This window comes from Hyperolius riggenbachi, chromosome 6 (assembly GCF_040937935.1).
Source record: "Hyperolius riggenbachi isolate aHypRig1 chromosome 6, aHypRig1.pri, whole genome shotgun sequence".
Lineage (NCBI taxonomy): Eukaryota > Metazoa > Chordata > Amphibia > Anura > Hyperoliidae > Hyperolius > Hyperolius riggenbachi.
Window position 1 is genome coordinate 192,029,915 of NC_090651.1, and position 27,024 is coordinate 192,056,938.

Below are 27,024 nucleotides of genomic sequence, written 5' to 3' on the forward strand. Positions count from 1 at the left end.
ATTATGACAAACTAGACACTGACCCAACACCCGACTACAATAAAATACTCAAAACATTCATTAATGAGGCCTTCTTATCTGGCATGTTAACTAAAAATTAACGTAATTTTATTATAAACCAACAGCCCAAGACGCCATTCTTTTATTATCTGCCCAAAATTCATAAGACCCTGATAAAACCCCCTGGACGACCCATTATCTCTGGCATCAACTCCACCACCAGTAATCTCTCCCGCTTCATAGATAAACACTTGAAAATATATGTACAGACCCTCCCCTCATATCTTAAAGACTCCCAACACCTCATTCAACTTCTCAAACATCAAAACTGGGACACAGACTTTTATTGGCTATCATGCGATGTATCATCTCTCTATACTAATATTCCCCACACATTTGGTTTAGCAGCTCTCAGTCATTTTCTAAGTCAAGACTCCAACTTGCCCACCTTCCAAAACCATTTCATTGTACATTGCGCAGATTTCATCCTTAACCACAACACATTTTCCTTTTTGGACAATTTCTATCATCAACGTACCGGAGAACCATGGGCAGCTCATTTGCACCTTCCTACGCCAATTTATCCATGGGCTACCTTGAACATATCCTCTTCACCCCCGACCATCCGTTTAGACATAACATAGTATTATATAAGAGATATATTGACGACCTTATTCTCATTTGGCGAGGGGATCCAAACTCCATACCATCCTTTTTAGAATTCCTAAATAAAAATCCAGCTGGACTTGAATTCACATCACAACACCATCCCACAACCATTGATTTCCTAGATTTAACCCTTTTCATAGAATCCAATTGCATAAAAACTAAGACTTATTTTTAAAAAAGTGGACGCCAATAATTTTATACATTTTGACAGTTTTCATCATCGCCCCTGGACCACAAACACACCTTACAGCCAATATCGCCGCATCCATCGCAATTGTACTGAAGCCAGAGACTATCATGAACAATCCATTACCCTTACCAATAAATTCCTTGACAGACAATATCCCAAAAAATTAATAAAAGATGCCAAATATAAAGCCACTATTCCGTCCAAGTTTCCGAACAACACTTCCACCAATACAGATACTGCCGCCCTACACCCACGTTTCATTACTAGATACAGTGCACAACATAAAAACATCAGGTCTATCCTAGAATCGCGTTGGGATATTCTGACAACAGACCCATATCTGAGATCTTCCATTTCCAACACTCCACAGCTCACGTTTAGACGTGCACCTAATCTTCGTAGCCTATTGGCACCTAGCAGACTCAAAACGCAACCGATCGCGAATGTAGACGACCCTACAATATCTTCATCCTCCCCCCAGGTTCTTCTCCTTGTAACAACCCTCGATGCCTGGCATGCCAATTTGTGAATATCACAACCACATTCTCATCAACTACCACCTCTAATCAATATCCCATTAAGCAACCCATCTCATGTGAAACAAAGAATGTAATCTATTTGATCTCATGCCCCTGCAACTTGCAATACGTAGGCCGCACAACACAAACCATCCGTACTAGAATAGGACAACATAAACGCAACATAATCAATAATTTTCCCCTTCACAGCGTATCACGGCACTTCAGCACTCACCACAACAAAGACCCACACTTGCTAAACATCACGTTTATCGAAGCACTCTCACCATCTCTTTCACACCCCTTCGAGATCTTGAAACGACGGGAGATGTATTGGATACAAATTATCAGAAGTTTGGTGCCCGATGGGCTCAACGAGGACTTGGAAAAGACCTTTTAAATTAACTTTATTGTCGCTCTCTTTTAGTGAATTTCGCTTCCTTCTTTTATTTTATTGAATTATTGCTCGCTTTTGGTGTTATTGCTTTTAGGCTTTTACTTTTTATGTATATTGTTGTTAATATTGTCCCTTCATTATTTATATTTTATTATAGCTTTATACTTCCCAGATATATCACACCTGTCCTCAAGCAGTGACTACCGTGGGTCGTCAAAACGTGACCACGGCTGCAACCGATTTGTGCCCAAAACAACCCCTTCATATACCCAAATCTCCCTATCCCCCTAAAAGTACTCCCCTCCTCCTATTTGCCCCTTTCCCATATATGTGCGTATGTAGTTTTATGTACGTTTGTGTGTATGTGTGTGTGTATATGTGTGTGTGTATATGTGTGTGTGTATATGTGTGTGTGTATATGTGTGTGTGTATATGTGTGTGTGTATATGTGTGTGTGTATGTGCGTATGTGCGTATGTGCATGTATGTATGTATATATATATATATATATATATATATATATATATATATATATATATATATATATATATATATATATATATATATGCATATTTATATGTGTATATTTTTTCATATTGTTCATATTTTTTATTTTTTTTTGTTTTATTTTCTTTTTTATTATCATCAATATTCCTTTATTTTAATAAATAATAATTCCATTTTTCCCTTTTCTTTTCTACTTCACCTCTATTTCATAAACCTTTAATTTTAAATGTGACACTTTAAAACCCAAAAGATGGCCGCCAAGGGTAATGCGACCTCATCACTGCAGTGTTTCTAACCTAAAACATGGCCGCCACCAATGATGTGACTTTTTCTTCACACCTTACATTGTTTCCAACCAAAAATATGGCTGCCACCTAGGATGCGACCTTTTCACTGCACTTTCCATACACTCATATTAGGTTCCCACCAAAGAAATGGCCGCCACCACTAATGTGACGTTAACGTCACACCCGCCCCCCTTTTGCATTGGCTGGTGACCATGGGGGCGTGTACGCTGCATGCGTGTCACGCTCCCATTGGCCACTTGCTAAACGCAGCATTTATATATAGAAGTTAACATGGAGCCCGTCCTCACAGAGGCGCTCACACGCTTTATGGACCTGAACCAGGTAAGCAGTTACTCTTGGCAGAGAGCCCGCTGATTGTTTTTTTTGTGTCTGCAAAGGAAATATGACGTAGCACTTTAGACCCCTTCCATTGAACATGATAAGCACTGCACTTTTGCCTATGGACAGTTTAAGCATTGCACTTTTATCCTATTGTCTAGTTATTTGCACAGTCCAATTACTCCAAAAGGCAATATGATTCACGTGATACTTTTTAGTTGTTTCGCATAAATTTGTATTCGCAATTTTATATTTTTTAGCTAGTGGTCCAGATCTGTGGTATATTGATATGCATGTTTGTAGATGCATGCAATATCCACAACACAGTTTTTTTATCTTAAAAATACCTAGTGGTTTCGCATAAATTTGTACTCGCATTTTTTATATTTTATATTTTTCAGCTAATGGTCCAGATCTGTGGTATATTGATATGCATGCTTGTATCTGTTACAGTTTTTTATGTTCCTATACTGCCTGATGAAGCGGGACTGTTGACCGCGAAACGCGTTGCGATTTTATGGAGTGGTGAATAAATTGTATATATATTTTTACTCTGCATTTGAGTGTATGTCCACTACCAGAGGGAGGTAAGTCCGCCTCGACTTCCCTCTTTTTATCATTTTTAGAACATTGTTTTACTCTGCTTGGCGCCTCTGTTCGTACATATTATGGCAGTAAAAGATGTAGTTTATTAGAAATCTGCCTGGCTGAGTACAGACGGCAGATTCTGCTGCAATTTTTTATGCCTGCACTGTAGGCCAGGAACTGGCAGCTTCTTCTGTGTATTTGTTATGCCCGCACTGTAGGCCAGGAACTGGCAGCTCCTGCTGTGTATTTGTTATGCCCACACTGTAGGCCAGGAACTGGCAGCTTCTGCTGTGTATTTGTTATGCCCACACTGTAGGCCTGGAACTGGCAGCTTCTGCTGTGTATTTGTTATGCCCGCACTGTAGGCCAGGAACTGACAGCTTCTGCTGTGTATTTTTTATGCCCCAACTGTAGGCCAGGAACTGACAGCTTCTGCTGTGTATTTTTTATGCCCCAACTGTAGGCCAGGAACTGACAGCTTCTGCTGTGTATTTTTTATGCCCCAACTGTAGGCCAGGAACTGACAGCTTCTGCTGTGTATTTTTTATGCCCCAACTGTAGGCCAGGAACTGACAGCTTCTGCTGTGTATTTTTTATGCCCCAACTGTAGGCCAGGAACTGACAGCTTCTGCTGTGTATTTTTTATGTCCCAACTGTAGGCCAAGAACTGACGGCTTCTGCTGTGTATTTGTATGCCCCAACTGTAAGCCAGGAACTGACAGCTTCTGCTGTGTATTTTTTATGTCCCAACTGTAGGCCAAGAACTGACCGCTTCTGCTGTGTATTTGTATGCCCCAACTGTATGCCAGTAACTGACAGCTTCTGCTGTGTATTTGTATGCCCGGACACTAACTCTCCCCTCTGCTCTGCCACCCGCACAACCACCTGTGGAGCTGACCTTCTACCTCACCCGCGCAACCACAGCAACCTTGGATGTCGGATATATCGGCCTCCACGCAATTTGTCCTGCCCCACGCTGTCATCAGTACACAGCGCTGCCGCGCAATTTGTCCTGCACCGCGCTGTCATCACTGCACGCCGCTGCGTTCCAGGATGACGCGCGGTGGCTTGTGATCTCACGCATGCGCAGATAACCTCGCGTAACCAGGTCACGCGAGATTCAAATTGCGTGGCGGCGATGGGACAGCGCGGTGCGGGCCACATTGCGAGGCCTCGCGGGCCTTGTGTTTGACACTTGTGCTATAGGGCATGAAATTGGAGAAATCGTGTATTTTTTCATTTTTTCCTTGTTTTTCCCTTTAAAATACATAAAAAGAAAAAGGTATTACTGAAAATAAATATTGCCTACAAAAAGCTTATTTAGCGGCAATAAAAACAAGGTATTGATCAATTTGCTGTGATACGTAGTGAAAAAGTTATTGGTAAATGAAAGGGAGGAGCGCTGAAAGGTGAAAATTGCTCTGGTCCGTTAGGGTAAAAACCCTTGGGGGTGAACTGGTTAATCAGTTAGGCCTGGTGCACACCAGAGGAGTTTTTCTGAGCGTTTTGAGTTTTTGAAACCTCCTGCTAATGTTATCCTATGTGTCTATGCACACTGGAGCGACGAGGTTTTGTAAAAAAAACACATAGCATTACATTGGGAAGAGCTTTTGAAACCTCTAGCGTTTGGGGAGCTTTTCTGGTGCGTCTCAGCCCTTACTCTCAGTTATAACTCAAAGGACAACCGATTTTCAAATAAGTCCCATGGCTCTGTTCACACTATATACAACATTTTAACTAAAAGATATTTCCTAATGCACTGCTCTGGAGAAAAAAAAATGCATACCAACTGATTAAAGGGGTTCTTCCGCGAATGAGGAAAAAAAATCTAAATGGTTTATGCATGTTCTATTAAAAATCCTTCTAAAATAGTGTGAAAAGTTTTTCAAAAAAATGAATGGTTTCACCAATACAACATGTAATGTATACAGTGACGGCTGACGGGACTGTGAGGCTAATCCATTTGTTAGGGGTGTTTTTTTTGTTACTGTCATTTCACAAGCTGCTCCCTACCTAGTTTTCATTGCTGTAATGCAGGGCTATGATGAAGTGCTGTGGAACGGCACTTACAGCTGTTAAAATAACGGCTGTGCTGCTCTGTAGTTTCTGCTTTTACTTCCTCACAGAGCTGACCCCCCTCCCCCCGCCTCTCCCTGTAGGCAGAGGTCGGGCAGCTCTTCGGAGCAAATCACGTGTTTACCTCGTTGCCCGGCAACCAGACTTCAGCGTCTGTGCAGAGGACTTCCTATCCATTGCACGGCAAGTTAGCTGCCTGAGCTACAGTTCATTGTAACTGCCATTCCACAGCACTTCATCATAGCCCTGCATTACAGCAATGAAAACTAGGTAGGGAGCAGCTTGTTAAATGACAGTAACAAAAAAAACACCCCTAACAAATGGATTAGCCTCACAGTCACCTCAGCCGTCACTGTATACATTACATGTTGTATTGGTGAAACCATTCATTTTTTTAAAAAACTTTTCACACTATTTTAGAAGGATTTTTAATAGATTATGCATAAACCATTTTGATTTTTTTTCCTCATTCGCGGAAGAACCCCTTTAAAGGACTACTATTGCGAAAAAAAGTAGGCAGTTAAAATCTGACAGAACCCGACAGGTTTTGGGCCAGTCCATCTCTTCATGGGGGAATCCAGGGTTTTCTTTGTTTTCAACAGCATTTCCTGAACAGAAGTTTAACTGCCAAAATAGTAAGATACTAGCCAGCCTTCCTACTCACTTGCACACTGTTTTGTCAGTTAGACTTTGCAACTGCTGTTCAGGAAATGCTATGGAAAACAAATAAAACCCAAGAATCCCCCCTAAAGAGATGAATTAGTCCCAAACCTATCGGTCAGATTTAACTGCCTACTTTTTGCGCAATAGTGGTCCTTTAAGTGTAAATGGAGCCTAAAAGTTTTTTTCCCATATAGATATACATATGCACACAGAGAAATACTGGTTGCTAGGCAGCCGGAAACAGCTGTTATTCCCCACAATGCAAAGAGGCTCTCACAGTGTGATGTCAACACACAGATGCTGACATCACACTGTGGGGGGGGGTTTCACCACAATATCAGCCATACAGACATCCCCCCCCCCCCCCCCGTGTGATGTCAGGAAAAGGGTAAAGAATTCTCATGGGAAAAGTGTAAAGAATTCTCATAGGAAAAGGGGTATCAGCTACTGATTATGATGAAGTTCAATCCTTGGTTGTAGTTCCTCTTTAACCACTTAGAGAGACTCTGAAGTCTCTTTTTTCCTTTCTTTTGTTTAACATTCCTCTTCAGCTTTAATGCCAGAGTGAAATCGACGCATCCCCACGCCAGAGGAGTGATTTATTACTAGAGATAAGCCCTGCAAAGCCCCAGGGACTCGCAGGGCTTCACTTCCTCAATGAGGCAGAGCTTTAGGCTGTAGCTCTGCCTCCTCTGCAGTAAATCTCTGTGGATCGCCGCCTCTCCCCGCCCCTCTCAGTCTTCTTTCACTGAGAGGGGCGGGGGAGGAGGCAGAGATCTGCAGAGATTGAGCTGTAGCTCAGCCTCTCCAGGAAGAGAAGCCCTGTGTGTCAGGGCAGCATGATCTGCAACCTGCAAAGTCGTAGAACTTTGCAGGTCGTTTTCTAAGTAATAAATTACTCCTCTGCCATGGGGATGCGGCAATTTCACTCTAGCATTAAAGCTGAAGAGGAATGTTAAACAAAAGAAGGGGGGGAAAAAAAAAAAAAGACTTCAGAGTCTCTTTACGGAAGGGTTACAGTGACCAGGCTATTTTTTACTGCAGCTTTAACTGTGTGCTGCAGAGGCATACACGTTACCACCCAAACAAATCTGTTCCCCTTTTCTGCCCACCAACAGAGTTTTCTGTTGGTAGGCTCTGATCGCTGCTGCAGGCATATTTTTTATTTATTAATTTAACTACGTACTACATCTTGTGCAGTATATTCACGCCCCGGCAAAACTTCAAGTACCAGGGCCGTGAATGTTACTCTTCTGGCTGCGAGCCCTTGTGCGGGCACGGCGGTGCTCTAAAGTGTGGTGATTGGTGAGCAGAAACAGTAGTTCCTGCAACCAATCAGTTTCTCCGGAGGTTGGAATGATCAGTGTCTTAGCCAATGACACTGATCATTTTAAAAAAAATCAAAACAAAACAAAAAAATGTTTATTCTGCAGTAACAGCACTCCCAGAACACTTGGAATCAAGGATAATGTATGTAATGCATAATGTAGTGTAATATATAATGTATTTTATGTAATGTATAATAAAATGTGTGTGTGCACTGATCACATAGGGGGACACAGGAACAGCCATCAGTGTCCCCCTATAGTGTAATGATTGCTTGTTCCCATGTCCCCTGCCTGTGTTCCCCTATGATCAGTGTAGTGATTGGTTGGTCCTGTGTCCCCCATGTCCCCTGCCTGTGTATCCCATGTCCCTACCCATGTCCCCCACGTCCCCTGCGCTCGTCCGCCACAGTGTTGTGCTTTGCTGATTGTTCACGATCAGCAAAGCGCTGTAAAGGTGGCCACTAACGGTCCAATTTCTAGTGAAAAATTGTTTGAGCAATCAGAAATTCTGAACGGATGGGTTGTAAATTATCTCCATTGATGGGCACAATCGATTATGAACGATTGGATTTGGGTCAAACCAAAATTTGGATTTTCTTGTTGGTTGTGATAGATAGGAAGCAAAGATTGGTTCGTTGATGGTGTAGTGAACGATTTTTCTTACGATCAGAATTATCTAATCGATCAACTTTTCGGTAGAATTGGATTGTTAGTGGCCACCATTAGCATATGTAATCCTATGGGATTACTTACACTGCAGTGATTGCAGCGCCCTTCAAGGTGTGTGAGAGACAGCGATTGGGACATTGGCAAGCCTTAGCCGAGAAGGCAACGGGGGGAGAGCCCATACGATTACTCTATGCACATATAAACTGGAGGCTCATGCGAGTGGTTTTAATTAATAAAGTTAAAGTTTTATAACACAGTATTATGCTATGAGAGCTTTTTGCTTTTGAGGTGCACATAAACACTTAAAGAGGCACAAGGGACTGGGACCCTGATGACACAGAGGATTCCGGTGATAAAGCGCTATTGACTAACCTAACGGTGGTCATCTAACTTTGGTGAGTTTGTTCCCCAAAGGGTGCCCTGGTGTTGGTGGATACTCATCCCACTGCATTGAAGACTCATTGACTGCATATTAAGAACTGAAGCGGATTTAGAATACTGTGATTTGCGCTTGACCTCATTAATTTACATAATAAATTTTGGCAGCCAGCCTTCATTAGATCACTATATCCCTGTATAACTTTTATTGTATTGTGGACACTGGATCGCTCTTATTTCTTGTACCAGGCCTGGTAAAAAAAATTGCATTTTATTTACTGCAGATGGCCTTACATAATTCCTACGTCCTGTTTAGCTGTCAAGCAGGCAACAGGGACAAGTTTCTACAATTCCAGGAGCAAGTCATGTCCCTGGTCTATGAATCTTGCTACACTCCCGTAACCACAGACCCATATGCCGCCGAAGACATTATTAGGATTCGCGACAAGCATTTTCTGGATCCAATCCCTGCTAATCCATTAACCTTCCTGGCGGTAAGCCGCGCAGAAGAATTTCTCAGGCCCTGCTGGGCCAATTTGCATTTTTTTTTTTTTGCTACACGCAGCTAGCCCTAGACTCGCTACATGATTAAAAAAAAAAAAAAAAATAACTGCTGCGCTGCCCCCTGGCGGTTTTTAATAGACCGCCAGGAGGGTTAAAACAGTATCCTCAGAAAAAAAGCAGGGTGTATATGAAATACAAGATCAGAAAGGACAGCTGTTACTACTGCCTAAAATGTCCTTCCAAACCAGGACTTTGCCTTAAACCATGTTTTGAGGTCTCTCACTCCTTTCCTAAGTTAAGATTTTGATTATACTGGGCCCATTTTTACTGCACTCGGATTCTGATCTTCCAGCTTTTGACCTCTAGCTCTAATTATGACCAACCCCTCCGGCTTTTTATTCAATATCAGACAAATGTCCAATTGTGGATATGAGGTTGGCTCACTCCCCTACGGGCAACCTCAAGTAAGTTTGCTCTTAGTCTTCTTATCCAATGTTGGACATTTGGCCAATTGTGCATACGAGGTTAGCTTACGCCCCTACGAGCAACCTCAAGTATGCTGTTATTAGACATGCCTAGTTAAAGACATGCATCCATGGTTAGTGTGGTGTAGGGCCCCCTCTAGGAGATTGGTCTTGACGTTGGCAGAGGGGCTTAACACCCACAGCCTGTTGGAATGTGGTACTAACAATCTTGTTGTGTTAGCCACTGGTGACTTGTTAACGCCGATCGCTAGCTACTTGTGGTTAACAGTCTGCTGTGCTTTGTGCTCAAAAGGTTGACTATCTAATGTATATTCTGGCACATAATACTACTTTTTAACCCTTGAAAATCTTCTGAAAAGTCAGGGGTCATCTTATACAACGGGTGTTTTTGATGCTGGGTGATACGCGATGCACATACGGGACCATGCTGATGATTAATTACTGGGTGCTGGAGATTCAGCGGTCACCGCATATGCTGGGGGGAGCTCATCGCTCACTCTGCAACGTCTGGGACACTCAGGGTATGGCAGAAAAATCTCGCTGTGTCCATAAAACACGCCTCTTCCACCCTCCTGGCCCGCCATATCCTGTTACCGCCTCTCAGATCTCGCTGCTGAGGACTGCAGTGAAGCAGAGCAGGTGAACATGTGCGAGATCTGAGGCGGAGAAGGAGGTAAATAGGATACAAGGGCGAGCCAGACGGGTGAAAGAGGCATGTTTTATGGGCACAGCGCAATCTATTCTTCCATACTGCTCTGATAAAAAGGTATACAAGGAGAGCTGACCAATCTGCTTCTGGAGAGGGAGAGTTGACCAATCCAAACAGTCAATCACCTGTATACTGTTATATACTGGGTACCACATAAAGTACAGTACCAGTATCTATTCATCCATAGCACCAGTATATGTATGTATGTATGTATGTATGTATATGTATATATATATATATATATATATATATATATATATATATATATATATATATATATATATATATATATATATATATATATATATATATATATATATATATATATATATATATATATATATATTTGGTGTGCATTAGAAAAGGGGTAGTCTTATACGGCGAGAGTATATCCAAAACGCTATATTTTACCTGGAAAAGCTGGGCGGACGTCTTATACGCCCAGTCCTCTCATACGCCGGAATATACGGTATGTAAAGTATCATTTTAACCGTGGCAAGCCAGAGAATAGAATTTGGGGTCTTTAACAGCTGAGGCCTTTGTCATGTGAATGTTTTTAGTGCTAAAGTGAAAAAAGCTGTAAAAAATACAATTTAGATATGGTGCAATTTCAGCAAAACCGCATGAGTCCGAATGTTACAAAATATATATCAAAGTAGGCCTGGGTCTCTAGTTTTCAGACTAATAACATTTTTGACATTTATTGAATTTTCTGACATTTCAGGGGCTTTGCTATGAAAGAATGACATGGTTGCATTAGTTGAATAAAATGGCCTTGAAAAATCTATTGGTGCTACTTGTGGTTAACAGTCTGCCGTGTGCCCAAGAAGCTATCTTTTTTATGTACAATGCTGCCCATAATTATTCATACCCCTGGCAAATTTTGACTTAGAGATACTTTAGGCTAGTGACACACCAGGACGTTGCGTTTAGGGGACGTTATAGGGCACATAACGTGCCCTTAACGCAACGCCTGGTGCTCTCTGGTGTGGACGTCGGAGTGAGCCGCGTTGTACAGCTCACTCTGGCGTCTGTGATGCCGCTATGCGTACTCTTGGACGCATGCGGCATCACGTGGTCCCGCCCGGCCAATCGCCGCACAGAGCGGCCGCTCCAGGAAGTAAACACTGCACGTCACTGAGTGCAGTGAATATTAATTAGCCATGTGCCCGGCCGCTCTCCCCTCCTCCCCAACATGACTGAGCATGTGCGAACAGTCTAACGCGGCTTAGCCGCTTAGAACGTACAGCATGCAGCACTTTGCTGCGTTACAATGTAACGCAACGTGGGCAGTGTGAACAGCCCACTTGTGTTACATTGCTGTGCGTTGTGGGAGCGTTACAGGCTGCACTAACGTGCGCCTGTAACGCCCCTGTGTGCATGAAGCCTTAATGCAGCCAGCAAGTAATTTAATAGGAAATTACATAGGAGTCTCCCAAAACATAGTAAGACAATGTACAAGAGGCATTATTGTGGGAAAAAATATTTCTCAGCTTTTATTTAAATTTGAGCAAAAATGGTCCAGTCCAAAATTATTCATACCCTTCACAAACTGTCCGAGTCTGTAGGAAAATCCAAAGTTCCAGACCATTCCAAACAGTCCAAGCTGTTCTAAAGCATCCTAATTACCCTGATTAACTGGGAACAGCTGTTTTAATCAACTCAACAGGTGAAATACAGCAGCTCTCTGCAGTTGGTTTGTGGACAGTCATGGCTATAACAAAGGTGCTCAGTGAGGACCTGCGGCTGCGCACTGTGGCTGCTCACAAGTCAGGAAAGGGCTACAAGGGCATTTGTAAATGTTTTCAAATTCCAGTGGCTACAGTGCAAAGTATTATTAAAAATATAAGATGTTCCGCACTGTGGAAAATCCAGAGGATGTGGTCGGAAGCAAAAAGTGACACCTGTGCTGGCCAGGAGGATAGTGAGAGAGGTGAAAAAGAATCCAAGGATCACCACCACGGCCATCCTGGCGAATCTGGGCTCTGCTGGTGGCAATGTCTCAAGGCAGACAATCCAACAGACCCTGTACACCGCTGGGTTCCACAGATGCAGACCAAGAAAGATGCCACTTCTCCAGATAAGGCACACAAAAGCTTGCTTGGTCTTTGCAAATACTCATCTGGACAAAGAAGAAGACTTCCGGTCTTCTGTATTATGGTAAGATGAAACAAAAATTGAATTGTTTGGTCACAATTAGGTTTCCTTCATTTGGCATAAAAAAGTGAGAGAATTGAAAAAAAGAATACCTAAATAGTTACCTTAGGGACTCAGCTTCTTAACCTCCTTGGCGGTAAATTTTTTCCGCCAAGGAGGCTGCATTGCACTTTTTTTTTAATTTTTATTTTTTTTGTTTCATGTAGCTACCTGAGTGGTAGCTACATAAAACACCACTAGAGGGCGCATGTGTCCCTCTAGTCCGATCGCCGCCGGCCACAAAAGCAAACAGGAGATCGCGTATAGAACACGATCTCCTGTTTGGCTTCTCCTGTCGCCATGGCGACGATCGGAATGACGTCATGGACGTCAGCCGACGTCCTGACGTCAGACCCATCCGATGCAGCCCTTTGCGCTGCCCGGGACTGATTGGTCCGGGCTGCGCAGGGCTCTGGCAGGGGGGGTCCTCTTCCGCCGCTGCGCGCGGACGATCGCCGCAGAGCGGCGGCGATCGAGCTGGACGCGCAGCTAGCAAAGTGCTGGCTGCGCGTACAGCAATTTACAGGACAGGAATCGCCCCACCAGGGGCTGAGATATCCTCCGCGGCGGCTTACACCGAGCTCAGCTCGGGGTTACCGCTAAGGAGGTTAAAATGTAGGTCATGAGGGTGTATTACTATTACTGTTATATTTGCAAATAAGCAAAAACACAAAATGGAAAAAACAAACCATTATTTCCAAGTAAAATATTGTCGCCATACATCATATTAGAGACACAATTTAAATGTTGTAATAACCAGGACACATGGGCAAATACCACCCCCAAAAAGCCTAATTGATGGCAAAAAAAAAAACTATAGATCATTGCATTGTGATTAGTAGTGATAACGTTATTAGGGAATGAAGGGAAGGAGTGCTGAAATGTGAAAATTGCTCTGGTCCTAAAGGGGTAAAAACCCCTCAGTGGTCAAGCGGATAAATGTTTTTAGTTTTGTTTTTTTTTATATATGTTACGGCCAGAACCCGAAGTTTGGCCACTTCTAGTTCTGGCCGGCCACTTCGGGTTCTGGCCGGCCAATTTGCGAAGTGGCCGCTGCGCTGCGGCCAATGTTAGAAATGGATTGTTTACTCTGATATTAATGTATCTTCTGGCCGCAGCGCAGCGGCCAAACGTATTAATTTGTTGCAATTAAGCCGGCGGCAATGTAACAATTCAAGCCGCCGGCTTTTTATCTGCCTCTCTCTCCTTCTCCCCCCCCCGCCTCTCTCTCCTCCCCCCGCCTCTCTCGCTCTCCTATGGGCAGCCGGGCGGGGACACGAGTATCCCCCCGGAGTCGTTCGTTGCGGCAGGGAAGCCTGCCGTTCTTGCAGAGCGGGTGCTGGCAGAAGCAATGTCTGCAGCCTCCCCGCTCTGCTGCCCCTGCTGCGACGAACGACTCTGGGGGACTCGCGTGTCCCCCACCGGCTGGCCATAAGAGGAGAGAGAGAGAGAGGCAGATAAAAAGCCGGCGGCTTGAATTGTTACATTGCCGCCGGCTTAATTGCAACAAATTAATACGTTTGGCCGCTGCGCTGCGGCCAGAAGATACATTAATATCAGAGTAAACAATCCATGTCTAACATTGGCCGCAGCGCAGCGGCCACTTCGCAAATTGGCCGGCCAGAACCCGAAGTGGCCGGCCAGAACTAGAAGTGGCCAAACTTCGGGTTCTGGCCGTAACATATATAAAAATGACTTTTTTCTCCCTCTCACCGAGATCCAATCAGCGAGATAGTCTCTCATAGGCATCAGCAATCATATGAGAGAGATCAATTTTCTTTCCCCTCCAAGGGACAGCCAAGTGACAGGGCTGTCCCCAGTACAGCGCTGCAGTAGATGGCAGTGCTGTACAACAAATAGAAACGGCCATTCCTTTTCTTTTCAGTCTGCTAGCGGCGACCGCCGCTGGCAGACTGTTGATGGAGCGTAGCTCCACCACTCAAGCACAGATGATCCCCTGCAAAACACTCCCAGGACTTGGCGCCTTTCGGCGTTAGGCGGTCCTAGGGGAGCCACCTTGCAGCCCCCAATCGGCGTTAGGCAGTTGTAAGGTGGTTAAGAACCAGAGACTGTTGGTACCTAAAAACAGGGCTTAAGGACGAATCGCTGTCTGGAGCCGCCACTCAGGCATCGCTGCAGGCCCCTCACGCTGCCGTCGCTATGATGGCAGAGCTGTGTGAGCAGTCATCAATGTGAGCCAATCTCAATGAAATCGGCTCCTGACTGTCTCACAGAGCTCTGACGTCATAGCGAAGGCAGAGTGAGAGGCCTGCGGCGAGGGAGAGATTGGCGAGTGGTAAGTCCATGCAGCACGGTAACTGAAATCTATGCCCTGGCAGGAATAAGCAGCCACAAACGATGTAGATTTCAATTACCGCATTCCGGAAGCAGTTAAAGAAGGTATTTGCGATTATTCATAATGGAGTGAGCATACACAATGAATTACTGCAGAATATGAAAATCATCCCTTTTGTTGTCCCTGAAAGCTAAACATCTCCAGAACCACCGGAATGCAATGATAGGCAAGACAAGACAAGACACAGAACAGTTATAGTGTGCTTTTCTCCTGGCGAACTCAAAGCGCAAGAGTCACTAGGACAGGCTCTATAGGCAGTAGCAGTGTTAGGGAGTCTTGCCCAAGGTCTCCCAACTGAACAGGTGCGAGCTAACTGATCAGGAAGAGCAGAGATTCAAACCTTGGTCCCTGCCTCAGAGGTGGAGGTCGTGACCAGTACACTATCCAGCCACTGCATGATGTGTCAGCTTGTTAATATTAGAGCCACATTAATCCAACATGCATAACGATTTTTTCAGACTGGTTGGTCCTCATCAGTGCATGACATGGATTAATATAGTTCTATGGGGTAGGATTTTAAACACCCAGTGTTACAGAATGTCCAGCAAGCTCATGGTGAACATTCAAGCGGTTCTGGAGGTGTGTTTAGCTTTTAGGGACAGCACATTTAGCACATTTTGCACATTTATCAGAATCAGAATCTTTATTTTCGCCAAGCACGACTGGGTCGTGCCCGGAATTGGTCTTGGCACGTACAGGATACAGGTAGGATAGGTACACTGAAAACATCAGTAAGGATCAACACTATGTCAGACATTTTATACAGAGAAAAAAAAAACAAAGAACATGCAAGCAAAAAAAACCACTCAATTTTAGTATAGTTGCACAACACTAGTTATTCACTGGGCTTGGCGCTGCTATGGATATATGTGACGCCAAAAATGCTGTGGTGGGGAGTGCGTGGAGAGAGTTTAGTGAGTTTACAGCTGAGGGGAAGAAGCTGTTTCTGTGTCTAGTGGTCCTGGTGTAGATGGTCCGATACCTCCGGCCCAAAGGAAGCTGGCTGAAAAAATGGTTGCCTGGGTGTGAGGGGTCTTTTGCAATCCTCAGGGCCCTGGAGCTCAGCCTTGAATAGTAGAGGAGGTCCAGAGTGGGTAGCGGTTTTTCTATAATTCTCTCCGCTGATCTGATGACTCTATGTAATTTGTGTCTGTCGCTGGCTGAGGAGCTGGCGTACCAGACTAGGATGGAAGAGCAGAGGACAGATGCAATTGTAGCAGAGTAGAAGCTGGTCAGAAGATTCGGGGACATGCCTAACTTCTTCAGTTGCCGGAGAAAGAATAACCTCTGCTGGGCTTTCCTTTGGACGTAGGAGGCGTTTGCCTTCCACTTCAGGTCGTTGGGAGATGGTTGTGCCCAGAAGTCGGACACAAGGAACTCTTTCAACTTCTTTGTCCTCAACATGGATTGGAGGGGGGGCGTTGGCGTGCTTCCTAAAATCAACAATCATCTCCACAGTTTTTGCCGTGTTTAGGACCAGCCCGTTCTCCCTACACCAGTGGCAGATGCTCTCAACCTGGAGGCGGTACGCTTCCTCGTCATTTTTAGTGATGAGACCGACAATGGTGGTGTCGTCCGCAAATTTGATCACTTTGACGGAGTCCGCTGTGGATCTGCAAGCAGTCGTGTACAGGGAGAACAGGAACGGCGACAGGACGCACCCTTGTGGTGCTCATGTATTTGTAATCCGAGGTTGAGAGGAGATGGTGCCCAGCTTTACGACCTGGGATCTGTTGGTGAGGAAGTCTGTGATCCACAGGCGTAGAGTGGGGTGGACCCCGAGTGCGACAAGGTTCTCCTGAAGTATTTTGGGGCTGATGGTATTAAACGCTGAGCTGAAGTCAAGAAGGAGGATCCTGGCATACGTGCCGGGTTTGTCCAGATGATCATGGACGAGCTCCAGGCAGATATTGATGGCGTCGTCAGTGGACCTGTTTGCTCTGTATGCAAACTGGTGCTGATCCAGCAGGGCCTCAGTGGTGAGCTTGAGGAGGGGAAGCACCATACTTTCAAGAACCTTCATGATGACTGATGTAAAGTGCCACGGGCCTGAAGTTGTAGAGGTCGGTGACGCCCTGCTTTTTGGGGACAGGGATGATGGTGGACCTCTTGAAGCAAGCGGGGACTTTACCGGTCTGAAGGGACTTGTTGAAGATGGAGAAAAGAATAGGGGGGAGCTGTCGAGCGCCGTTTTTCAGGCAGGCTGGTGACACACCGTCCGGGCCAGAGGCTTTCCTGACATTGATCCTTAACAAGTGTTTTCAGAACATCAGCCTTGTTCACCGGTGGAGGGGGCGAGTTTGGTCGCGAGGCCTCAGAGGCAGGGGAGTGGGGAGGTGCCCGTAGCTGTGGGGGCTCAACTCTACAGTAGAATTCACTGAGATTCTCAGCGAGCTCAGCGCTTTAGCAGTGATAAATTGTGAGCACTCATATGCTCACTCCAATTTGAATAATCACAAATACCTTCCGTTTTAGGAAAGCAAATTTCTGTTTTGCATAGCATTTTTAGTAAGAGGGCTTTTTGATCCTTTTTAGCCCCATACACACGCTTACGAGTTCTGGTTCACCATGAGCTTGCTGGGCAATCTGTAAATCAAGGTGTTTTCGGTAACTCTGTTCCTCAGATTAAATAAAAACGTAAACTGTGTTTGTGTATACTGAGGCTTCCTTTGTTTAATATTACAAACATTTGTTAAGTTACCATTAAGTGTAATAAATACATTTTAAAACCTGCCTGGCGTTCTGATGGCCGCGGGAAAGTTTTTTGCAGATTTTTTTTTTATCATGTAGCTAGCCTAGCGCTAGCTACATGATTCCCCCCTCCCTGCGGCGTCCCTCCCTGCCCTCTGATCGCCGCCGGCGCAATTACCCGTCCGGAAATCCCGTTCTGAGCGGGATTTCCTTGAGGGCTTCCCCCGACGTCGTTACGTCACAGGGAGTCCCGATCCACCCCTCAGCGCAGCCTGGCACTGATTGGCCAGGCAGCGCACGGGGTCTCGGGTGGGGGGGGCCCTGTATCGCGGCGGGTAGCGGCGGATCAGCGGCGACTAGGTAGGACACGCAGCAAGCAATATATATTCAAATCGGCCCAGTGGGGCCTGAGCGGTGACCTCCGGCGTCTCTGGACGAGCCTAGCTCGTCCAGAACGCCAGGGAGGTTATGGGCAAAAACAACATTTTTTTTTCTCCTCATTTCTAAGACATCATACAGACAATTACTGACTCACCTTAAAACTGAAGACAAATTTTCCACCTTTGTAAAATCCCTTTAACAGAAAGAAAATAAAACATATTAGTTCCCTAAACTATGTAAATAAAACATCACACTAGTCTCTGGTCTTGTAACTAAGGGCTGGTGCACACCAAAACCTGCTAGCAGATCCGCAAAATGCTAGCAGATTTTGAAACGCTTTTTCTTCTTTTTCTGTAGCGTTTCAGCTAGCGTTTTGCGGTTTTGTCTAGCGGTTTTGGTATAGTAGATTTCCTGTATTGTTACAGTAAAGCTGTTACTGTACAGCTACTGTAACAAAAAACGCCTGGCAAACCGCTCTGAAGTGCCGTTTTTCAGAGCGGTTTGCGTTTTTCCTATACTTAACATTGAGGCAGAAACGCACCCGCAATCCAAAAAATGCCTCACCCAGGCATTTTTCGTTTCTTCAAAACGCCTGCCGCTCTGGTGTGCACCACCCCATTGAGATACATTGACCAAGCAGATCCGCAGCCGCAAGCGGATCTGAAAACGCCCAAAAAGCCGCTCGGTGTGCACCAGCCCTAAACAAGGAAAACAGGAAACAATCTGAAAAAATGCACTGACTGTGAAACAGTTTCTATTACTCTCCCAATAATACCAGTTGCCTGACTCTCCTGCTGATCCTGTGTCTCTAATACTTTTAACCACAGCCCATCAACAAGCATGCAGATCAGGTGCTCTGACTGAAGTCAGACTGGTTTAGCTGCATGCTTGTTTCAGGGGTCTGATTCAGTCACTACTTTGGTCACTGAGATCAACATGACTGCCAGGCAACTGGTATTGTTTAAAATGAAATATCCATACCCCTCTCAGTTAAGGTTCCCTTTAAAGAACTCAAGACAGATATTGCAGGCCTGGGGGAACGCACAAGCGCCCTGGAAAGTAAAATGGACACTTTAGCAGTAAAGCAGGGAGAGCTAGAGGATGAGCAGCATCTTATGCAAACTGATTTAAAATCACTCCACACAGCACAAGAGGACTCTGAGAATAGAGACAGGAGACAAAATGTACACGTGAAGGGAGTCTCAATGTCAGTGAAACCTGACCAAATTAAAACCCACCTAACTGAACTGTTTAAATAATTAGTTCCAGACATTCCAGACGAGCTGTGGCGCATGGGCAGAACTCACAGATCACTGGGAGAGCGTGCACAATCAGCACAAAGACCAAAAGATATAATTGCTAGACTACATTACTATGAAGCCAAAGAAGCTCTACTGCAAGCTATCCGCAATACCCCCTCAATCTCATTTAAAAAAGACGAGCTTCATATATACAACGATCTCTCATTAATCACACTAGCAAAACGCAGAGCTCTTAAGCCTGTCACTCATCTTCTGAAAGAAGCAAACATCCTCTACAATTGGGGCTTTCCCTTTCGCCTCATAGTCAATCGCCAGGGAATGACTTTCACACTCTCAGATCTGGATGATGCTCCAATGTTTTTGAAACAGATGGGTCTCAGACCCCCACCCGCTACCTCGACTCTACATCTCAGATCTCTATCTGCTTTATCTCCTCCAAGAAAAACCCGTCACATCTCAGACTGGACAAGAGTACCGGTCCGATCCCTAACGTACACTCAAAATTCTGAGGAAATGGAAGCCCTCCCAAGCTAAGCTAGACTTATCTGCTCTCTACATCAACAGAGGGCCTTCCTTACTAAATTACATTCTTTCAATGCTCACTTTATGATGCTTACATCCCGTGAAATTTCATAATTCAGCTGATCTCGGATACCTATGCTAGTATATATTGATGCAGCGGCTCCAGGCTGTCACCCCCTGGTGACTCCACATGTACCTCAGGAGATCCATACTCGAAACTGCACGACTCTTATATGACTCGGGCATTTCTGAGGCGATCTTACTCTAACAGCTATATTTAGCTGTCTCACCTTGTGGCCACATAACATACAGTGGCATCCTTACTATTTCACGGTTGAAATTATCAGTTATTGTTCTGTTTATGTTATCTTTGAACCATGTTCCCAGGTTTTTCCTTTTCCTTCCTTACTTAAATGAGTCACAGTGGTCCAACCTACCTTCCATATACAATAACTCACAACTATTAGACCATGGTTAAACTTCTCACCTTGAACACAAAGGGCCTCAATATACCCCAGAAGAGACTCTCCCTTCTAAAGGATCTAAAAAAAATTGACATTGACATAGCAATGCCCCAACACATATACGTAAACAAGACCCAATTCGTCTAAATAACAGACACTACTCTGGGGTATATTTGGCTTCTGGGCTGACTAAACGAGCAGGAGTAGCTATTATCCATAAATCCAATACTCCCCTACACATTTCTAAAACTATACAGGATAAAATTGGACACTTCATAATATGAATAGGTTCTCTAGCGGGTAAACCAATAACCCTAGCCAATGTATATGTCCCTAATAACCAGCAAACAGCCTTTTGGACCTTTTTTTTAATCTAAACTTCATAAAGAAATGGTGGGCGCTCTCATACCAGGAGGAGATTTCAACCTAGCTTTTTCAGCAAAGACAGAAGCATATCTCCCTCCACCCAATCAAGCTCTACACACGACTGCAACTCACGAAAATTTAGAGCCCTAATGAGAAAACATAACCTCTTAGATTTGGAGAATATGCAATCCAACCTTAACTGAATACACTTCCTTCTCTCCCCTCACGCCTCACACTCCCGTATTGATTACTTCTTTGCTAATCCCTCCCTACTACCCCTGCCGGAAAACTCAAAATATATCCCCCATGGCATGGTCTGATCACCAATGTGTCACTTTAGAGTTTAGACCTTAACTGGTTCCTTAAACCCCACAAAACATTCAATTGGAGACTGAATGAATCACTCCTACACGACAAATCTCTAGTATCCAAACTCACAGAAGAACTCCAATCATTCTTTACCACTAATATCCATTCTATTTCCTCATACGGTATGGTTTGGGAGGCCCACAAAGCCTTTATACAAGGCCTCTTTATAGCTGAGGGCACTAGACAAAAACGTTTCTTTTCACAAAAACTTCTATCCCTTCAAAACTCACTTTCTGTAGCCCAACAAAACTATAAAGCCACCCCCTCACATACTCATTACTCTAATACGCAACAAATTAAGCAGGATATTCATTCCCTCCAGCTGACCCAACTGGAGAAAAGCTTGAGATGGTCCAATCAACTCTTCTTTGAAAGGAGCAATAAACCCCACACAATCCTCGCTCGCAAACTAAACCCTAAATCCTCCCAACAATCAGTCAATTCTATGAAGGATCCTGAAGGCATAACACATCATGACCCACAAAATTGCAAATCTTTTCAGACTACTATGCACGACTTTATGACCTTCATAACCAATCTAATGACCCCTCTTTTCTATCGGATGTAGATGCTTTCGTAGCACCACTTAATCTGCCTAAACTCTCTGATGAACAACGCAAGCAACTAAATTCCCCTATTACATCCATCGAAATCTCAAATGTTCTAAAATTACTTCCTTGCTCAAAAAGTCCAGGACCAGATGGCCTTCCTTATTCATACTATAAAAAATTTGAATCCATCCTAACACCTTACTTGGTCACCCTAGCTAATAGAATCATGAAAGGTGAAAACCCTCCCACAGCTATGCTCAACTCTCTTCTCACAGTGATCCCTAAAGAGGGGAAGACCCACAACTCCCCCAAAGTTATCGACCAATATCCCTATTAAATTCGGATCTGAAATGTATCACTTTAAAGAGAATCTGTATTGTTAAAATCGCTCAAAAGTAAACATACCAGTGCGTTAGGGGACATCTCCTATTACCCTCTGTCATAATTTCGCCGCTCCTCGCCGCATTAAAAGTGGTTAAAAAACAGTTTTAAAAAGTTTGTTTGTAAACAAACAAAATGGCCACCAAAACAGGAAGTAGGTTGATGTACAGTATGTCCACACATAAAAAATACATCCATACATAAGCAGGCTGTATACAGCATTCCTTTTGAATCTCAAGAGATCATTTGTGTGTTTCTTTCCCCCATGCACTGAAGTTTCAGGCTGCTCTTTTCTTCCTGCAAACAGCTTTGCCCTTGTTTGTAATTCCTCAGTATGTGAAAGCCCAGCCAGCTCAGAGGACGATTTATCCAGCTGATTAGAGCAGCTTCTCTCTTCTCTCTTATCTAAATAATACACAGGCAGTGTGCATAGAGGGGCCAGGAAGGGTGAGTTCATAGCAGAACCACAACACTGAAGAACTTGGCAGCCTTCCAGATACAGGCCGACAAGTCTGATAGGGGAAAGATACATTGATTTATTACAGAGACTGTCATAGTAGAAAGTGCTGCAGTAAGCCAGAACACATTAGAATAGCTTTTGGAACATGTAGGATGATAAAAAACAGGATGCAATTTTTGTTACGGAGTCTCTTTAACAATGGCCAACTGCCTCAACTCTATCCTAATTTCATTAGTCAATAATGACCAAGTAGGCTTCATCTCAGGTCGTCAAGCTGGAGACAACACTAGGAAAGCAACCAATTTTATCTCACTTATGAACAAATCTGGAAGACCCTCTCTGCTCCTAAGTTTAGATGCAAAGAAGGGGTTCGATAGATTATCTTGGCCTTTTCTATTCAGAGTCCTAGAGCATCAAGGATTTGATGGCCCCTTCATTCTACTTCTACGCTTCCTTTATTCCTCTCCAACTTCCACAATTAAACTTCCTCCCCTAACCCTTTCCAAATCCACAATGGCACGCGACAAGGATGCCCCCTCTCACCCCTCCTTTTTGCTTTTAGTATAGAACCCCTTGCCTCAGCAAATAGATTAAATCCAAATATACATGGTGTGCAACAAAATAATCATGACTATAAAATGTCACTATTTGCAGACGACATCTTACTCACCATCACACAACCCTTAATTTCACTCCCAAGCCTACATAAGACCATCTCTAAATTTCAATCTCTTTCCAATTTTTAAATCTTAACTGTGAGAAAACGCGGAAGAGCCGCCGCCATGAGTCAGTGGGAGGCGGCTCTTTCCGCGCATGGCGTGGCAGAACGCGGAAAAACCGCCGTGTCCGACGCGGCAGTTAGCACGCATGGGCCTGTTTCGAGTAGTCTGACCCAGCGCGGGAAGGCCGCCGCGGCTGATGGCAGTGCGACCAACCCCGCGCACGAGTCAGCAAGCACATTGCAAGACAGTACTGGTGTGGCTGGGAGTGATAGTCCACCAAGATTCAGAATGACGCGCGTGCGCGCAGAGAGGCAAAACTTATATGGCAGCCAGAAGTAGGTCAGCTGACCAAGCTGGTCAGCTGACAATTCTGTGTCCTCTCATTGGTCCAGCACTTAGGGAGGTGCTGGAAAGTAGCTGTGTATATATACTGCTGGCTGTTCAGTTGCTGGTTGTCTGGCGTTGCGAACACAACGTGGTAGCACTCAGACCTGTCTGTATCTGTGTTCTAGCATAGTTTCCAAAGGTGTTGACGGCCACGGATCTTAGCGTTAGGAAATAATACTGTATTATCTGTTATGACCTTCTGCTTGCCTGACTATTCTTCTGAACTCTGATCCTGTACCTTGCTATTCTGTTACTCTGTTGCCGAACCCCGGCTCGCCCTAAGACTCTGCATCTGCCTCCTGATTCTGTACCTCGATATTTCTGATACGCTGTTGCCGAACCCTGCTTGTTTATTGGACGCCACATCTGTCTTCTGAATCTGTACTGTATCTGTCTGTGTGGTTACAACCCGGTTTGTCCGACCTCGAGAACCAACCTTACTGTCAGAGGCGGTTCCCAGTCCTGGTAGTGACACTCCCTCCTGAGTGTCACTCTAGGTTGTCCTTCCTACTCTCAGCCTGACTCCTCACTCCGGGAGAGTTCAGGTTTTCGGAAGGAATTGTGCAGTACTCTTTACTGCCCTGAGGCCTAGTCCTCTAAGTATTACTGTTGCACCAAACACTACTCCACCACTCAGGTGTCCAGAGGTTAGTATATATATCTGATTATCGGTGATACTGCAGATCATCAATAATCTGGTACATATCTGTATTCCCAGTGATACTGCAGATCACCGGTAATCAGATCCTCTCTGTGTTACACCGATCGTTACATTAACCAAGACAAAACTGAAGCATTACCAATCAAAATCCCCTCTGAACTACTACGCATCCTACAATCTCATTATCCCTACAAATGGAGAACGCAGACCCTTAACCACTTGAGGACCACAGTCTTTTCGCCCCTTAAGGACCAGAGCCTTTTTTCATTCAGACCACTGCAGCTTTCACGGTTTATTGCTCGGTCATACAACCTACCACCTAAATGAATTTTACCTCCGTTTCTTGTCACTAATACAGCTTTCTTTTGGTTCTATTTGATTGCTGCTGCGATTTTTAGTTTTTATTATATTCATCAAAAAAGACATGAATTTTGTCAAAAAAAATACTTTTTTAACTTTCTGTGCTGACATTTTTCAAATAAAAGTACAATTTCCTATACATTTCAGCGCGAAAGTTATTGTGCTACGTCTGATTAAAAAAAAAAACCTTTCAGTGTATATTTATTGGATTGGGTAAAAGTTATAGCGTTTACAAACTATGGTGTCAAAAGTGAATTTTCCCATTTTGAAGCATTTCCGACTTTTCTGCCCACCTGTCATGTTACATGAGGTGCTAAAATTCCAGGATAGTATAAATGCACCCCCAAATGACCCCATTTTGGAAAGAAGACATCCCAAAATATTCACTGAGAGGCATGGTGAGTTCATAGAAGATTATTTTTTGTCACAAGTTAGCGGAAAATGACACTGAGACAAAAAAAAATAAATAAAAAAAGTTTCCATTTCTTCTAACTTGCAACAAAAATAAATGAAATCTGCCACGGACTCACTATGCTCCTCTCTGGATACCTTGAAGTGTCTACTTTCCAAAATGGGGTCATTTGTGGGGTGTGTTCTCTGTCCTGGCATTTTGGGGGGTGCCTAATTGTAAGCACCCTTGTAAAGCCTAAAGATGCTCAATGAACTTTGGGCCCCTTAGCGCAGTTAGGCTGCAAAAAAGTGCCACACATGTGGTATTGCCGTACTCAGGAGTAGTATAATGTGTTTTGGGGTGTATTTTTACACATACCGATGCTGAGTGGGAGAAATATCTCCGTAAATGACAATTTTTTGATTTTTTTTTTACACACAATTGTCTATTTACAGAGATATTTCTCCCACTCAGCATGGGTAGGTGTAAAAATACACCCCAAAACACAGTATACTACTTCTCCTGAGTACGGCGATACCACGTGTGGCACTTTTTTGCACCCTAACTGCACTAAGGTGCCCAAAGTCCAATGAGTACCTTTAAGATTTCACAGGTCATTATGCGACATTTGGTTTCAAGACTACTCCTCACGGTTTAGGGCCCCTAAAATGCCAGGGCAGTATAGGAACCCCACAAATGACCCCATTTTAGAAAGAAGACACCCCAAGGTATTCCGTTAGGAGTATGGTGAGTTCATAGAAGATTTTTAATTTTTGTCACAAGTTAGCGGAAATAGATTTTAATTGTTTTTTTTCAAAGTGTCATTTTCCGCTAACTTGTGACAAAAAATAAAATCTTCTATGAACTCGCCATACTTTGGTCACAAGTTAGCGGAAAATGACACTTTGTGAAAAAAAAAATACAAATCAATTTCCGCTAACTTGTGACAAAAAATAAAATCTTCTATGAACTCATCATACACCTAACAGAATACCTTGGGGTGTCTTCTTTCTAAAATGGGGTCACTTGTGGGGTTCCTATACTGCCCTGGCATTTTACGGGCCCAAAACCGTGAGTAGTCTGGAAACCAAATTTCTCAAAATGACTGTTCAGGGGTATAAGCATCTGCAAATTTTGATGACAGGTGGTCTATGAGGGGGCAAATTTTGTGGAACCGGTCATAAGCAGGGTGGCCTCTTAGATGACAGGTTGTATTGGGCCTGATCTGATGGATAGGAGTGCTAGGGGGGTGACAGGAGGTGATTAATGGGTGTCTCAGGGGGTGGTTAGAGGGGAAAATAGATACAATCTATGCACTAGGGAGGTGATTGGAAAGGGATCTGAGGGGGATCTGAGGGTTTGGCCGATTGATCAGGAGCCCACACGGGGCAAATTAGGGCCTGATCTGATGGGTAGGTGTGCTAGGGGGTGACAGGTGGTGACAGGAGGTGATTGATGGGTGTCTCAAGGTGTGATTAGAGGGGCGAAATGGATGCAAGAATGCACTGGCGAGGTGATCAGGGCTGGGGTCTGAGGGCGTTCAGAGGGTGTGAGCGGGTGATTGGGTGCCCTAGGGGCAGATTAGGGTCTAATCTGATGGGTAAAAGTGACAGGTGGTGAAAGGGGGTGATTGATGGGTAATTAGTGGGTGTTTAGGGTAGAGAACAGATGTAAACACTGCACTTGGGAGGTGATCTGACATCGGATCTGCGGGCGATCTATTGGTGTGGGTGGGTGATCAGATTGCCCGCAAGGGGCAGGTTAGGGGCTGATTGATGGGTGGCAGTGACAGGGGGTGATTGATGGGTGATTGATGGGTGATTGACAGGTGATTGACAGGTGATCAGTGGGTTATTACAGGGAATAACAGATGTAAATAATGCACTGGCAAATTGATAAGGGGGGGGTCTAAGGGCAATCTGAGCATGTGGGTGGGTGATTGGGTGCCCGCAAGGGGCAGATTAGGGTCTAATCTGATGGGTAACAGTGACAGGTGGTGATAGGGGGTGATTGATGGGTGATTAGTGGGTGTTTAGGGTAGAGAACAGATGTAAACACTGCACTTGGGAGGTGATCTGATGTCGGATCTGCGGGCGATCTATTGGTGTGGGTGGGTGATCAGATTGCCCGCAAGGGGCAGATTGATGGGTGGCAGTGACGGGGGGTGATTGACAGGTGATCAGTGGGTTATTACAGGG

At 44.4% G+C, this 27,024-nt stretch overlaps 1 protein-coding gene across 3 annotated transcripts in view; it reads right to left on the reverse strand.

Annotated features, from left to right (window-relative positions):
- UBE2M (ubiquitin conjugating enzyme E2 M) overlaps positions 1-27,024 on the reverse strand; it is a 288,535-nt gene that overhangs the window by 217,285 nt on the left and 44,226 nt on the right. For 2 of the 3 annotated variants that reach the window (XM_068240249.1, XM_068240252.1), the window contains exon 3: positions 18,085-18,123. The exons of the other annotated variant lie outside the window; for it this stretch is intronic. In XM_068240249.1, the coding sequence (XP_068096350.1) occupies positions 18,085-18,123 (39 nt within the window). The remainder of the gene's footprint in view (positions 1-18,084; positions 18,124-27,024) is intronic. 3 annotated transcript variants of the gene reach the window in all.